Genomic DNA, 16390 nt, shown 5'->3' with positions numbered 1-16390 from the left:
ATTTGAAGGCAGTCGATCCTCCTTGGATTTGCAGGCAAACTCTCATACATCTGCGGGTTCTATTGGAACCTGGTGATAGCCAGACTTTAAATTGATCTTGCTGAAATACTTGGCCCCTTTGAGTTGGTCAAGAAGGTCATAAATCCGTGGGATTGGATCCCTGTTCTTGATAGTAATTTTATTTAGTGCCTAATAATCAATTCAGAGTCTCTCGGTCCATCCTTCTTCTATACCAAGACAATCGGGCTCCCACAAGGTGAGGAACTTGGTCGAATGTGCCCTTTCTACAACAACTCCTAGATTTGTCGTTTGATTTCTTCATTTGCCATAATAGAGCGATGATATATCGGCCCATTGGGTAGAGGCGCTTCGGGAGTCAAATCGATCAAATGCTTGACCTAATAGTGCGAAGGCGAGGAGAAAATGTCCATGTATTCTTCCACGACCTTATCCACCTGCTTCTGCTGCGCAAAGAAGCCTTCGTAGGGGCCATGTATGTGGCCACAACCTTCCCCTTACTTTGAGAATGAATCAAAAAGAAAACAATTTTTTTTGGTCCAAGAGATGAACTTATTGCACTGCTTAGTAGAGATCAAAGAGATGGGAGTAGGTAGGGATACCTTTGTTATCTTGTATAACTTACTGTCCAAAGGAATAATAACACTCCAAGGCCTCAACTCATACATAGCATGATGCTTCCACAAGTATGATTGGCCTAATAATACATCACAAACTTCAAGAGAAGCAACGTCACATAGTACCTCATCTGCAAAGGGCTTGATGTTGTAGGGAAGACGACACTGTTGGTTGATGCAGAGATCTCATCCTTGGTGGAGCCACCCGATGGTGTATGGTTACGGGTGTGGTGTGGTCGATAGGCCCAACCGTTTAAAGACCTCGACTGAGATGAGGTTCTTTTGGCTCCCGATAATGAACTACAGCAGAGACCCCTTCACCCACACCTGTGAGTGGAAGAGACACTCCCCTTCCTCTAGATCTTTGGGCTAAACTTTTGGATCTTGGTTGTGGCAACAGTGGCATTGGGCTCCACATCAATAATCTATTTCCCTTTGTCATTCCCCTTGTCGAGTTCCGAATCATAGTCAAAACATGCATATGATTCTGAAGCTTTCAACTCAGCCACCAGTGATTGTTTGGCTCGCACTCATTGTGTTGTGAGTGGGGCTCTTATGGAACTCACACCACTTTCCTGTGTTATATGGTTTAATCCATACCCAACAATATCCACCAGGATAACTTCAAAAGGAGGAAATCATATAAGAGTTTACAATACATCAACACCATTTGTGGTACTTTAGACGATGTGTTTTCTTGTGCTCGCTGAAAATTTGACAAACACAAGTAGGAACCTTATGAAGTTGCTCTAATCTATAATTAATTAGTTGTTTTGAAGAATCCAGTGAAACAAAAGCACTTTGCAGACGAGCAATAAAATTAATTTATCGCCCACTAAGGTCAAATATTCTATAGAACCTTCAAGTACAAATGCTTTTACAAGCTTACAATTTTATATGCTAGGATATGATACCTCTGCTCTGGTATTTCAAGAATATGGTTCTTAAGCATTCCTTGGTTCTTCATATCTAGTAGGGTTTGAATGCCCAATGTTTTTATGAATTTCGACAAAGACTGGTAAATCCATTAATGTATGCTCATCAGCTATTATCCTTTTTTGCATATCATGCAGATCGTTTCTTCCATGGAATTTTTGGGTTGAAAACTTGAACCACCTACCACATTAACTTCATGAATGATGGGACCTTGTACAGATGTTGGGAATATGCCATATCCTTTTCACAGATGTAAACAGTGGACAGATATTTTAATGGGTCTAGTTTGTCTTTGATGATCTTATCAAAATATTTTAATTTTCTCTTTACTTTGATAGTATTTTCTTCCAGTCTCTACCAGATGCTATCTATAAGATGTACTACTTTAGGTCCTTCCAGATCACTGGAGATTCTAACGATACTATCCATTTGGTCATCCAATCCGAGTAGTCTTTGGCCAAGTCCTTTTCCAGGAATAGTATCTTCAGTTCACTAGCTCATCATTATTGGGTTTTCAAAGCTTTTACAAAAATTACACCAGAACTTTACTATCTTATAAGTTATTTCCAATTGCAACATGACAATCATTTTCCATAAACTAATAATCCTAAGTCTAATGAATCACCTTTGTCTGTTGAAAACCATAACCCAAGTGACTGCCAGATGAGGATCCAACACTCCCAGCAAGTATATGATCAGAACCTTCAGATCTATTATCGGTATCATCTGAAACAGAATTCTGATCATCCTGTTCAATGGCACCTTCTTTACGTCGTTCGAACTTTCTGCCACAAATATCAGAACAAATGAAATTCAGATTTACAAATTAATAATGATTTTTTCTCAAATAAAGGTCAGTTTTCTAGATCATCCAAAGTTCTAAACACCTTCGCACCTGGATCCTGCTCTTGGATTAAGACACTGAATTTTGACCTGTATTAAAATAGCAATAACTTCTTGTCAGTTACTACAAATGTCATAGAAAATTTGATGTGGACTTTCTTTAACTTTGAAAATGAGTTGTGGAATTCTTTTCAAGTAAATCAATAGCAAACATTTTCACATACTCTCATCATTATAAAATCTGCAAGACTATATGCTTGTTCTAGAGTCTAGACTCTAGATGCTTTGTGTTAGTATTTGATAGCTAAAATTTCCACTACAACGTTTTATATGATTAAATTTTTAGTTCCAGATGGATTAATGGCATTCCTATCCTTAAATACAGCATTTTTGTCAATCTCATTTTTACAATATTCTCCAGATTGTTTCCAATCACCCTCACAAGCAAGTAAATTTAACCTATGGATAGTCCTAAGAAAAGGAAAGAAATTCCTACAAATGCTTAACTTACACTCAAAATAGTTCCATGATTGCACTTCTTCAGTGGCAGAGAAATGGAAACTGGAAACTTTGAACTCAAGTAGTCACCCAAGTTTATTGTAGCTTCTCCAAGAACACCTGAGCGAGCAGATCCCTGAGTCATACATGTCATATCTTCACCATAAGCCCTCCAAATCAAATTGAAATTCTTGAAGTCTACTTCCACCAAAAATGTATCTTGCATGCTAAGTTAAAGCAGTTAATGTGAAATTTAGCAAAATTCTCTCATCTAAAAGAAAGAAAACACTCCAGACAGAAAATAAAACAATAGGAAAAATAGACCATATAAAGAAATAGAGAAATCCTACCATTGAAACAACAAACTTGAACAGTTTTTCCTCGAGCTCTTTTGATGCATCATCTTGCAAAAAGTGCACAGATTCTGACACAGCTTCAGACCACTGGCAGCTCCCACTTCGAACCAGAGCTTTGTTAGTTCTGGCAACCGCTTTTCCAGTTTCCACAGATATTATAGAAACGACAAGCTTATCCCAGCCAACAGGTACCTGTCATTTCAAGATTGCAAGCCAAAGAAGACAACTCAATTAAGAACTTCAACACTGTCTTTAACTTCCCCCTCTTCTAGAAGTTCATATGTCCTGCTCCTACAGAGGATCCATGCACTCTTATAATTTGTGGCAGAAAGAAGTAACATACAAAATTTGACTTTATGATTCACGCTTACCCAACCCCATCCAGTCACTCAAGCAAAAACCGTGGGACTTGACCATGTAGTGGCACTTTTGAAAAATTGAACCCATAAAAGCTCAGCAGACACAGAAGCTCCACTCTACATTATTTCTCTAATCTTATAATCATCAATTCGTGGCTCCATCTTACGTTTGGCAAATAAAATGTAGTTCAACTTTTGAAGGATCCAGAATTATTTTAGCAACGATTTTCGTAGGTATTTCAATGTCTTTAGCTGCTCAGGTTTATGCTAAGCTCTTCTGGCATAGGAAAGTTATTGTAGATTTGTATTGTGGAAATCAATCACAAAAGCATGGGCTTCTGGCTTGGATAGGAAAGGGGCGCTGTTATTAAAGATGCATGACCATAAATGACTCCATTAGTAAACAATACTTCCTCCATTTATTGGTTTCTCTCTCCATTAGTTATTGTAGATTTGTATTGTGGAAATCAATCACAAAAGCATGTCCTGCTGGCTTGGATAGCAAAGGGGCGCCGGTTATTAGAGATGCACGACCACAAACATGAGAGAGAAACAAATAAATGGGGTCATTAAATACATCAGCAACAGCTTCCTTTCTATATATTATATTTAACTACCTCCTCAACTAACATACATATATTTAATGTGTGTTGGTAAATGTATTATAACCCTCTAAATTTGTACTATTAACAACACTTTAATGAGTGTTACTCTAACACACCCCTTAGCACAAGCTAGCACTTTGGAGCTAAAGGTTATGCTAAAATTGGCAACTAGGGCCAAACTCCATGTGGATCACCTTATTTATGACTTCTGATATTTTTCCTAGATTCCTCTCATCGAGAGGTGTACGATTGATCTAAAGATCATCTGATTCCGATAAGTATTTATGGAGATATGAATTTATTTTGATTATGGACAAATTGTCAAGGTCGGCCAGCGAACTTATGTAGGCTCAGAAGCCCGACAGTCATGTCTATTCAACCTCAACGTTTGCATATAAATACAAGGAGCATTCTCATCATTTGGACAATTCAATTCACTCATCTTCTCTCTCTCTCCCCTATGCATAAAAGGAGCCCCTCTCTCTCTCACACGTGTGGCTGAAAGAAAGACGTCCTGGAGCAAGGAAGACACAGAAAGAAGGACGCTAGGGCAGCAAGTCATCTCTTTGACCAATGTTGACCAGGTGTTGACCTTCCAGAAGTGCAGATTGGGTGTGGTTGCCTCTCCTAGGCAGGCCACAATTTTTGGCACAAAAATTGAGGTGATCTGACCTCTGGTTTGACCGGTGTTGACTGCCCTAGTTTAGGGCTACAAGTTGACTTCAGAAATCCGCAAATTGACTGAACTTTTCGCACTATTCAAGGGCTGTTTTTTCAGACTGTTCGGGGACAAGTTGACTGGAAATTGACCAAGTATTTTAGAGGTCAACTTCAGATAGTTTGACCAAGTTTGACTTTGTTGATCTAGGGTTTGTTGCTGCTGATATAAAATTACAGAATTCAGATTTTGTACTATTTCTCTCTGCTGAACTATTGAAGATAAAAGAAGATTTGATCAAAGGGTTTCCCCGTATTGGGGTTTGTCCCTGGCTAGCCACCACATCTTGTGTCTCTTGTTTTGGCTTGTTTTCTATTGATCATTTAATGTTCTATCTGCACTTTACTTAATGTATATGTGATTGCTAATCTGTGGCTAATAAAAAGAAAAATAAGTAAACTGCGCTAAGCATAGAACATATCATAATTTAACATGGTATTAGAGCTGAGGTGAAGACAAAGCAAGAGCAAGAGCAAGAGCAATCACCGAAGAGAAGGTTGGAGAGGCTATCTTAAAGAAATCATGGGGTCCTCAACACACTTCCCTGCTGAAAACAAACTCCGTGAGAAGTCTGATTATCACAGATGGAAGATGTCTCTCGATCTAACATTAGAAGAGCAGGAAGTGTTGGACCATGTGAGAGGCAAGATTATTGAGCCTCCATCAAATGCATCCGCTGCTGCTAGGAATAAATGGACCAAGGGAGAAGTCAAAGCAAGAATGATCATTTGGGACTCTATCGACAAGCACTTGGTGGTCCATGTTTCCGAGTTGAACACCTCTAAGGAAATCTACGATAAACTGATGAGTTTATTTAAAGTTAATGATGCAAATCAAGTCTTGTTTCTTAGAAATAAGCTGAAGGAAATTAAGAAAGGCAAAGATGAGAGTATGCAAGCATATTTCTTAAGGATCATTGAGATCAAGAACGATCTCCTATCTATTGGGGAAGTAATTCCTAACAGGGAAATGACACTCACGACTCTTGGAGGACTACTATCTGAATGGTATATATTCAGGACTACTCTTCTCAACAATAACGTAATTCCTGGATTTGAGGAATTAATGGCCAAATGCATTCAAGAAGAAACGAGGATGGAAGAGCAAGAAATGCCCATACTTAAAGGTCATCCCTCGGCCTTTTCTTCTCATACTAAAAGAAAAAACAATTTCAGGGCTAAATTCAAAGGAAAGGCTCGACCAAAGGGTGGAAGAAAAGGACGATGTTACAATTGCAATAAAACGGTTCACTATGCAAGGGAGTGCCCTAATAAAAGGGACTCACACCGAGACGATGATCAAAATCCCCCTCAAGGCAATCAAAGGAATGGCAAGTCAAATGGCAAAGGTAAAAGAAGTGTCGGAAATCAAGGAAGAGGACAACCATTCAAGAAGGCAAGAAATTCCAGGTATGAATCTAACATTGTTAACAATAAGCAAGATGAATATTGTCTACCAGCAGCTCTATCTACTACTCCTCGCCCAAACTCGCTAGGAAATTGGCTTATTGATAGTGGTGCCTGAAGGCACTTCACTGGTTACAAAGAAGCTCTCTATAATCTAATAGAGAAGGAAACCAACCTAGAAATTGCTCTTGGAGATAATTAAAAATATCCCATGAAAGGCGTAGGAAATGTCACTCTACAATTGAATCAGGGTAATACCATCCACTTACAAGATGTATTATATGTACCTGATCTCAAAAAGAACCCGGTGTCCATTTCGGCAATGGAAGACAAAGGCTACAAGGTGGCCTTCAGCGATGGCAAGGTACGTGTATGGAAAAAGAACTTTAAAGATGCTTTTACTCTTGGGTTTCGAGTTGATTCATTATATCAGGTCGATGGAAGTCCGCTGGGTGTCATGTCTTGTGACACATCTCTTCAGTCTGAACTATGGCATCGGAGGTTTGCTCACCTTCATTATAAAGCTCTACTCGATGTAAGAAAAATGGTGACCGAGATGCCCGAGTTCAAATTAGAGCAAGAAGGTTTATGTCTAGGATGTGCCGAAGGGAAGCTCAAAAGGGGACCATTCCCCTCAAGCCAAAGCAAGACCTCCGATATATTGCAATTGGTTCACTCAGACATATCCGGTATGATGCCTATGAACTCCTTGGGAGGATATTTATATTATCTCACTTTTACAGATGATTATTCTCGCAAGACTTGGATATACTTCTTGAAAAAGAAGGATGAAGTGTTCTCCTGGTTTCGGCACTTCAAAGGCTTGATCGAGAATCAAACCGAAAAGAAGATCAAGATCTTAAGGACTGATAATGGGATTGAATATGAATCCAATGAGTTTCATGACTTTTGCAAAGAGGCTGGCATTAAGAGGGAGATTACTACACCATACACTCCTGAATAGAATAGCGTGGCGAAAAGGAAGAATCGTACAATTGTGGAAGTTGTCTGTGCTATGCTCCATGATCAAATACTTCCGAAGTTTCTATGGGCCGAAGCTGCAAATATCGTCGTATATGTACCCTCATCGAGCATTAGGTTCCAAGACTCCCAAAGAAATGTTCACCGGTAAAAAAACCTGACGTATCTCATTTTAGAATTTTTGGAAGCCCTGTATATTTTCATGTGCCTAAAGAAAAAAGGAATAAATTGGGTGCATCTGCAAAGAAAGGAATCTTCGTGGGCTATAGCAAAAATACTAAGGGCTATAGAATCTATGTAGTTGGTCAAAGGGAAGTCGAGATTAGTCATGATGTCACCTTTGACGAAGATATGGCTCTTAGCAAGGTAGACAATCTTCCTACTTTAAGGGGATCTAAAGAAGCTGACACCGGGGAACCGAAGGAAAAAGAAAATGAGACGATGCCTGATGTGGAAGAACTTATGGATCCTATTGATCCTCCTCCGCAAGAGCCTTCCTCTTCTAGGAAGAGGCCTTCATGGCTTAAGGGGACACTTGATGATGCTGCAGGACACGTTGCACCCCGAAGAAACTTCTGTGAAAGTAAGAAGCCGAACGGATATCAAGGATACCTGACCATCATGAGCACGATCATCCAAAATGAGCCTTCATCATTCACAGATGTCGTCAAGCATCAAGTATGGAAGGATGCTATGATCGAGGAATATGAGTCCATTATGAAAAATGATGTTTGGGATGTGGTCCCCAGACCCCACGACAAAGCAGTTGTTACTTCAAAATGGCTTTACAAGATAAAGCATGCAGTTGATGCAAGTGCGGAAAAATATAAGGCTCGTTTTGTCACTCGTGGCTTCTCCCAGAAAGAAGGTATAGACTATGACGAGATATTTGCACCTATTTCCCGATATACCACCATCCACTTGATCATAGCCCTTGCTACTTCGCAAGGATAGAACCTACATCAGATGGATGTCAAGACTGCGTTCTTACATGGTTCGATCAAAGAGGAGGTCTATGTGGAACAACTCGAAGGATTTGAGATTTATGATCAAGAATCTCATGTGTGCAAGTTGAAGAAGGCCCTCTATGGGCTAAAGCAAGCACCCCAAGCATGGTATGAGAGGATCGATAGCTACTTGATGAAGTTGGGATTCATTAGGAGTGAAGTCGACCCTAACCTTTACTTTAAGGTTATGGACGACAAGCCTCTCATACTGGTGCTATATGTTGACGACCTCTTTCTAACAGGTGCAGACCCTCTCATTCACGAATGTAAGGAGGAGCTGGCTTCTGAGTTTGAGATGAAAGACCTAAGACTTATGCACTATTTCCTAGGACTGGAAGTCTGGCAAAAACCAGGGGAGATTTTCCTATCTCAAGGAAAATATGTGGTGAAAATATTGGAGAAATTCGACATGGTGGACTACAAGCCCGTAACTACCCCAATGGAGCTTGACTTCAAGAAGTTAAGCGGTAGTGTTGCCGGACCTATTTTACGAAATGATACTGAGTATCGTCAACTCGTTGGAACATTAATGTTCTTGGTGAACTCTCGTCTAGATATATGCATTGCAGTGAACACATTGAGTCAACATATGGTTGAGCCTCACCACTCACATTGGATTAGTGCCAAGAATTTGTTGAGATATCTTCGTGGCACAATCACTCATGGCTTTAGATACACTGTCGGAGATGTGAGACTACTTGGGTATACTGACGCTGATTGGGCAAGCGGTGTGGTGGACCGAAAGAGCACTTCCGGGTGCTGTTTCTCTTTGGGATCTGCCTCGATATCCTGGATGAGCAGGAAGCAGAAGTAGGTGGCTTTGAGCACCGCCGAGGCAGAGTACATTGCTACTAGCATGGCCTCCTATGAGGCAATCTGGTTGCGGAAGCTCTTCAGTGAGCTGTTTGGATTTACATTGGATACCACCGTGATTCTGTGTGACAACCAAAGTGGGATCCGTTTATCAGAGAATCCCGTATTTCATTATCGCTCCAAGCATATCGATATCAGGTACCACTATATTCGAGATATGGTGCAGCGAGGAGCAATAAGGCTCCAACATATCGGTACAGATGAACAGGTCGCTGACATTTTAACAAAGCCCCTAGGAAAGATCAAATTCCCGATTTTCCGAGAATGACTTGGTGTCGTTCAGAGACCCTCTTATGAGGGTCGAGTATGATGTATTGAGCTCTGGGAGCTCCAAGGGGCGCGGGGTACTTCTTGGAGCAACATGTGACCACAAGGTGACTCACCATCCCCTGGTGGTGCACTATGTACAAGGTAAAGGTTCAACCTTCCCCTGTGACACCCCATGGCGACTGTGGAACAGGATGATTATTTCTCTTGTGGACCAGGATGATTCCTTCTCCATGGCGATTGTGGAGCAGGATGATTAGTTCTCCTATAAGCCAGGATGATTAGTTCTCCGTGGCATCCATTGGACAGGATGATTCGTTCTCCTGTGGACAGGATGATTAGTTCTCCTGTCGAGGCATCCTACCCATGCAGTCTGGGACTCATAGGAAGTACCTTTCATCTGATCAATGAGTAAGGAAATGAGGATAGGGACCATAGTAGTACTATTGATGGACGCATCGTTGTATCTACCATACTCCCTATGCTAGGATGACCTCCATTGATCTGTGATCAGTGAGAGTGGTTCTCACTCTGAGACTGACTTCGGGTCAGTGGAGGATGGTATGATACATCCTCGATCATTTCTTCTTCTTCATAGTTCAAGCAAAGCAGAGCAGAGCAGAGTGGGGTCAGGTTGTACAGGACAGTGCATTTGATGGATGGATAGCAGCGACAGTCTGACAGATTGCAAATGAAGTTCTTCCTAGTTGAGAGGGAGTGTTAAAATTGGCAACTAGGGCCAAACTCCATGTGGATCACCTTATTTATGGCTTCTGACATTTTTCCTAGATTCCTCTCATCGAGAGGTGTAGGATTGATCTAAAGATTGGACAAATTGTCAAGGTCGGCCAGGGAACTTATGTAGGCTCAGAAGCCCAACAGTCATGTCTATTCAACCTCAACGTTTGCATATAAATACAAGGAGCATTCTCCTCATTTGGACAGTTCAATTCACTCATTTTCTCTCTCTCTCCTACACATAAAAGGAGCCCCTCTCTCTCACACGTGTGGCTGAAAGGAAGATGTCCTAGGGCAAGGAAGACACAGAAAGAAAGATGCTAGGGCAGCAGATCATCTCTTTGACCAGCGTTGACCTTCCAGAAGTGCCGATTGGGTGTGGTTGCCTCTCCTAGGCAGACCGCAATTTTGGCACGAAAATCGAGGTGATTTGACCTCTGGTTTGACCGGTGTTGACTGCCCTAGTTTAGGGCTGCAAGTTGACTTCAGAAATCTGCAAATTGACTGAACTTTTGGGGCTTTTCAAGGGCTGTTTTTTCAGGTTGTTCGAGCACAAGTTGACCAGAAATTGACCAAGTATTTTAGAGGTCAATTTCAGCTAGTTTGACCAAGTTTGACTTTGCTGATCTAGGGTTTGCTACTGCTGATATAAAATTACAGAATTCAGATTTTGTACTATTTCTCTCTACTGAACTATTGAAAATAAAAGAAGATTTGATCAAAGGGTTTCCCCGTATTGGGGTTTGTCCCTGGCTAGCTGCCACATCTTGTGTCTCTTGTCTTGGCTTGTTTTCTGTTGATCATTTAATGTTCCATCTGCACTTTACTTAATGTATATGTGATTGTTAATCTGTGGCTAATAAGAAAAATAAGTAAACTGCTCTAAGCATAGAACATACCATAATTTAACAGGTTAAAATTTTGCTGACAAGATTATTTAAAAATATCTTTACAAAATCTTAATAATGACTTTCAAAAAACTTGATTGCGTTGGGAGCTACCATAATCCTGGATAAATAGCTAATTGCAAAACTGAGGCCAGGCCTAATGCCTGGAATACCAATCAAGGTCCCCACTAACTCCCTGTATATTGAACTGCTGCTTTTAAGTCAGTTTCGGCTGGAAGTTTCAGCCCCAATAAAAATCATGAGGTAGAAAATCTTATGGTGAATTCTCCAACAAACCCTGATCCAATAAGATAAACAAGCTAAAATATAACAGCATCTTAATGACGAACATTAAAACTTCAAGACAGTGCACAACACAAGTAAAGGTACCCTTAAGCAAAGGAATGAACAAACTCACTTGAATCAGATACTTACAGATGAAGTGATTGGTGTGTATTTATACCAATCACTTAAGGTTACGGTGTTGTCCCCATGTAAGAGACTAGACTGACCTTATGCTAAAATACACTAAAATAAATAAGATGTAATAAGGGGTGTAACAACCCATAACTACCCACATAGAGGACTGGCACATGGCCACAAGTGAACACTAGCTGAAATATCTCAACAACCCCCTTACATTTAACAAGGGATCACAGAGACAGCATTTACAAAAGATCACCATACCAACTGTTGAAGGAAATGTAACTAGGCTAGGTCTTCATAAATGTAATTTTGATATTGTACTTATTCAAGAAAAGAAAAATTGTTTTTGTATTATTTGTCAATGAGTTTCTTGCTCATTGAAAATAGGTCAAGCACATTTTGAAGTGCTTCTAGAGAGTCAAAGTCAAAATGTAGTTATGATAAGATCCTTTGAGGGCATGTTACATCATGTATGACATCATACAAGGTCAAGGGAACACCTCCAAGCATGGTCGAATCCTCTCCTACCACCAACGAAGTCTACAAGCAGCAAAATAATGAATAAAAATGAATTTAAGAGCAAATTGTCAAGTCGGCCTTAAGGACAGTCTAGTCGGCCTAAAGAGGAGGGACAGACCTCTATTTATAGAGGCTGTCCACTCCTCATTCAACATAGAACACAAGCTCTGAAATCCGCAAGCTAAAAGGAGACAAGAAGGTTGAAGCAGCCAAGATAAAAGGCCCACAATAACAGTGAGACAAGGAGACCAAACAGCAAAGGAGAAAAGACTGTCTCTAGGGTTCACACAGTCACACGTGCAAGGGAATGTAGATCTGACTGCGGTCATAACAGCAAGGAAATCAAAGTGACAAAATATTATGTTCTGGGCTTATAAACAAGGCCTATAAGGCCTCCCCATCCAGCAAAGAAGAAAGGAAAGGACAGCAAATATAAGAGGACTGTTCTAGGGTTTTCTGTCCACACGTGTGAAGATTTCAGAAGTGAATTGTTGCAGACTTGACAGCAGATAAAGGCAGCATATTGAGAGACCTCATTTGGATGTACAACAAGGTCTCCAACAAAAGCGAAGAAAGTCCTCATAACATCAAAGTAGAGAAGTCCTAACATTCTAGGGTTTCCTAACTTAGACAAGCAGCAGAAAAGGACGAAGTACTAAGGAGCAGAAGTGCCGGAAGACAGAGATCCATGTAATGGAAGTTACAGTGCAGAAAGAGGAAGGATTTGACTTATGCTTGGAGGATATCCTAGTCAAGGGTCTAGGGTTTGGCCGTTAATCAAATAAGAAGCTTCAATAAGAGAAATCTTGCAAAGGGTTTCCTTCTCAAGAGTGGAGAGGGTTTGTCCCTGGCAGAGAGCCAAACTTTGTGTTCTTGTTATTTTGTTTTGGTAGCAGTTTGATGAAGCACACACATATGCACTAATAAGAAGAAGAAGAAGTATAAGCTAACCAGAAAAAGTAAAAAGACTTCACAAATTTTTATCAAGAACCGGAAAATCATCACAACAGTACTTTGCCCTAGATTCTCTAACATGGTATCAGAGCTAAGGTGACACATCGAGGAAAGGGAAACTCAAGAACACTCATCAAGAAGAAGCATCTACAAAGTTGAAGCATCAAACCTAGAAGTCTCAATCACTTCAAGGACAAGAAGGATATACAATCCATCACATCTCAAAATTTATCAAGTCCCCTTCTGAATATACATCAATGTCTTTTTGCAAGGAAAGCAATAAATTGGTAGCTACCAATAACTTTCTTGCATGGAAGAAGAGGACTGATCTACTACTCAAGGAGTATGAACTCCTAGAGCATGTCAAGGGGAATATCACTATCCCTGCTAAGGAATAGACTCAAGCCTTAGCCAAGTACAATAAGGATGAGACAAGAGCTCAAAGGATTCTGATAGAATCAATCAAAGACTCTTTCATTCCTTATGTCTCCAAGTTTGAGACATCAAAAGAAATTTATGATAAGCTAGTAGAGCTATTCTCAGTATCCACAACCGGAGAAGTAATATCTCTGAGGAATGAATTATACAAGATGAAGATAACAAAGGAAGGAATAGCTCCCTACTTCATGAAAATCTCTGAAATGACAGATCAACTTCAAGAGCTCGAGGAAGTCATGTCTAACAGACAGATGACAACTATTGTACTCAATGCTCTACCTGAGGAGAGGGGAAACTTCACATCTAGCATTTATGCCAAGAAGGAAAAAACCACTCTCAGTGAAATGTGGTCTCTATGCAGAACAAAGGAAACCAGATTTAAGGAAAAAGAAGATGTGGGATCAAAGGAGCAAGCAATTGCTACCATGGCCAAAAGAAAGGGTAAATTTGGAAAGTTACTTCCACAAAAAACAAACAACAAAGACATGTCCAAGATCCAATGTTTTGGATGCCAAGAATATGGACACTACAAAAGGAATTGCCCTAAGTTCAAAAAGGACAACAACAACAAAAGGAAGAGGAAAGAGGCTCACATAACTCAAGAGATGAAAGAAGAAGGAAAGAAGCAAAAGAAGATCCTTCGGATCTCTACTATGACTAGTTCAAGCTCTTTACTTCTAGACTTCTTTCAAAGTTTTGAGTAGAATAGGAGCTTGTAGGAATAAATTAAGTTGCATGGCTAGAATCACCCTCTAGAATCTAGCATCATAATGTACATATAGTTCTAGACACTCATGTAGATGTAGCATTTATGATAAGAACAAAAATGCATAAGTAGAAATATCTTTTGTAATATAGGAGCATGACAAATATAGCTCAAGATATTCGTGTAGAAGAAGCATAGCTAGTATAGGACCTCATACATGATGAAAGAAAACTTGATCATAATAAGAATCATAGAAGACCCAAATCATTAAAGGAAGGAAACATTTGCAAGGCGAGGATCTTTAAGATCCTATGATGGAATCTTCAAAAGAAGGTTCGTGAACCAAGGCAGAGGTCTCATTGGGAGTCCCATTCATGGGATTCAAGAAAAAGGATGATACGCAGGCATGCTAAGATGAAGCAAGAAGGGCCACACCAAAGGATGATCAAGGAGGATCAAGATGAGGTATGTATGCATCAAAGTCTAAGTCATGTTTTCAATTGTATAATATTAAGTCATGGGTATATTTCTATAACATGATCAAGCATGAAATAATCTCTTTCACCAAGAACATGCTCGAAGGCATGTACCACAATACAATAAAGGCCAACAAAAGAACATGCTCACATAAGGAGCATAAGGTTGCTGACTAAGAAGCAAGAAGAAATGTTGACAAGTCCAGAAAGCAAGGAATGAAGGAATGCTTCCACAGGAAGCATTAGATGGTTGACCTATCTATCTTAGAAGAAGCAAATGAAGAAAGAGACCAAGCATGTGAAGAATGCCATGATCACCAAGAATCACTATCTGACAAAATGCCTTGAAAGATATCTCCCAAAAGAAGGCAGGACAACTCTGATAAAGGAAGAAAGGACCCTTGACACCTATGAAGGCCTTGGAAATATAAAAGGTGCAGACAATTGATTCTACTCTATGAAGATGTTGTGATGAAGAACCCATCCAACAAAAGGAAAAGCAATGTTGAAGCAATAATCATGATGAAGTCATGACGGGCTACTAGATCAAAGCATATAACCTAGCAAGTACGATGGAACATCCATGAGGAAAGCATTATGAAGCATGGACAAGAAGACAAAGGAGTAGCCAAGATGACAAGAAGAACCTGATAGTCACTTTCCACGAAGAAGAAGCTGATAGTGCCCTACCGAGAAGAAGTTTGATCGAAGACTTCATGACATCAAGAAAGGAAGGAGATCAGGCAACTGAAGGACCCACGAAGAAGAAGTTGTTGATGAAGGAAAGAGTCCCCAGTTAAGAGGGAGCTCTGACAAGTCCCCAATTAAGAGGGAGCTCTAACAAGTCCCTGATCAAGAGGGAGTTTTGGATCACCCCTGATTACAAAGGAGTGACAATTGTGTTTTCCATTTCATGGGTCATGCACTAGACCAAGACTAACAGCCGTGAGTCTAGACGAAGGCCATGAATGGAAATGTGGACACAAGATAGACACAACATTCTTGTCTTCACTTGGGAAGAAAGAATGGGAGGATTAGGTAATCATCTGGCATCTGATACTCTTTGAGGATGTGTAGGGCATCCAAGACAAGAGTAAGCAAGAGTACCAATATTCTTTGAGAGTTGGGAACCCAAGACAAGAATAGTCCTAGAAGGTCATACTCGAGAACACCTGGGTGGGTATGTACCTTGAGAGACAATGATGAAGGTGTCTATAAATCATTGGTCTCGCCAACATTGTAGCTTGTGGTCTTGTAAAGAGATGGAGCTGTTAGTCTAGGCCTTGCACTATGACAATGCTGATGAATATGATGCTATAACATATGGATTGCAAATCCGGTTCTCTTATGTGAATTCTTCAAGGTTGAAAATTTCCAAACACCTTGTAATATTGTATGAATACCTCCATAGTTAAGAGGGAGTGTTGAAGGAAATTTAACTAGGCTAGGTATTTATAAATGTAATTTTCATATTTGTACTTATTCAATAAAAGAGAAATTATTTTTGTATTATTTGTCAATGAATTTCTTGCTCATTGAAAATAGGTCAAGCACATTTTGAAGTGCTTATAGAGAGTCAAAGTCAAAAATGTAATTATGATAAGACCCTTTGAGGGCATGTTACATCATGTATGACATCATACAAGGTCAAGGGAACACCTCCAAGCATGGTCAAATCCTCTCCTAGCAACAACAAAGTCTACAAGCAACAAAATAATGAATAGAAATGAATTTAAGAGCAAACTGTCAAGTTGGCCTTAAG

At 40.0% G+C, this 16390-nt stretch overlaps 1 protein-coding gene across 4 annotated transcripts in view; it reads right to left on the bottom strand.

The window, feature by feature from the left end:
* LOC149191103 (uncharacterized) overlaps positions 1–16390 on the bottom strand; it is a 251372-nt gene that overhangs the window by 121859 nt on the left and 113123 nt on the right. For all 4 annotated transcript variants that reach the window (XR_016256026.1, XM_089412338.1, XM_089412339.1 and 1 more), the window contains 4 exons: positions 3263–3460; positions 2926–3048; positions 2467–2504; positions 2197–2356 (listed from right to left, as the gene is read on the bottom strand). Coding sequence is in view for 3 of the 4 variants with exons in the window: in XM_089412338.1 (XP_089268464.1) it covers positions 2197–2356; positions 2467–2504; positions 2926–3048; positions 3263–3460 (519 nt within the window). In the remaining variant the exon portion in view is untranslated. The remainder of the gene's footprint in view (positions 1–2196; positions 2357–2466; positions 2505–2925; positions 3049–3262; positions 3461–16390) is intronic.

This window comes from Pinus tabuliformis, chromosome 3_1 (assembly GCF_031772625.1).
Source record: "Pinus tabuliformis cultivar Carrire ecotype Pingquan chromosome 3_1, CPIR1, whole genome shotgun sequence".
Taxonomy (NCBI): domain Eukaryota; kingdom Viridiplantae; phylum Streptophyta; class Pinopsida; order Pinales; family Pinaceae; genus Pinus; species Pinus tabuliformis.
The sequence above is the reverse complement of the archived record's forward strand: the minus strand, read 5'-3'. Positions and strand labels throughout refer to the sequence as shown.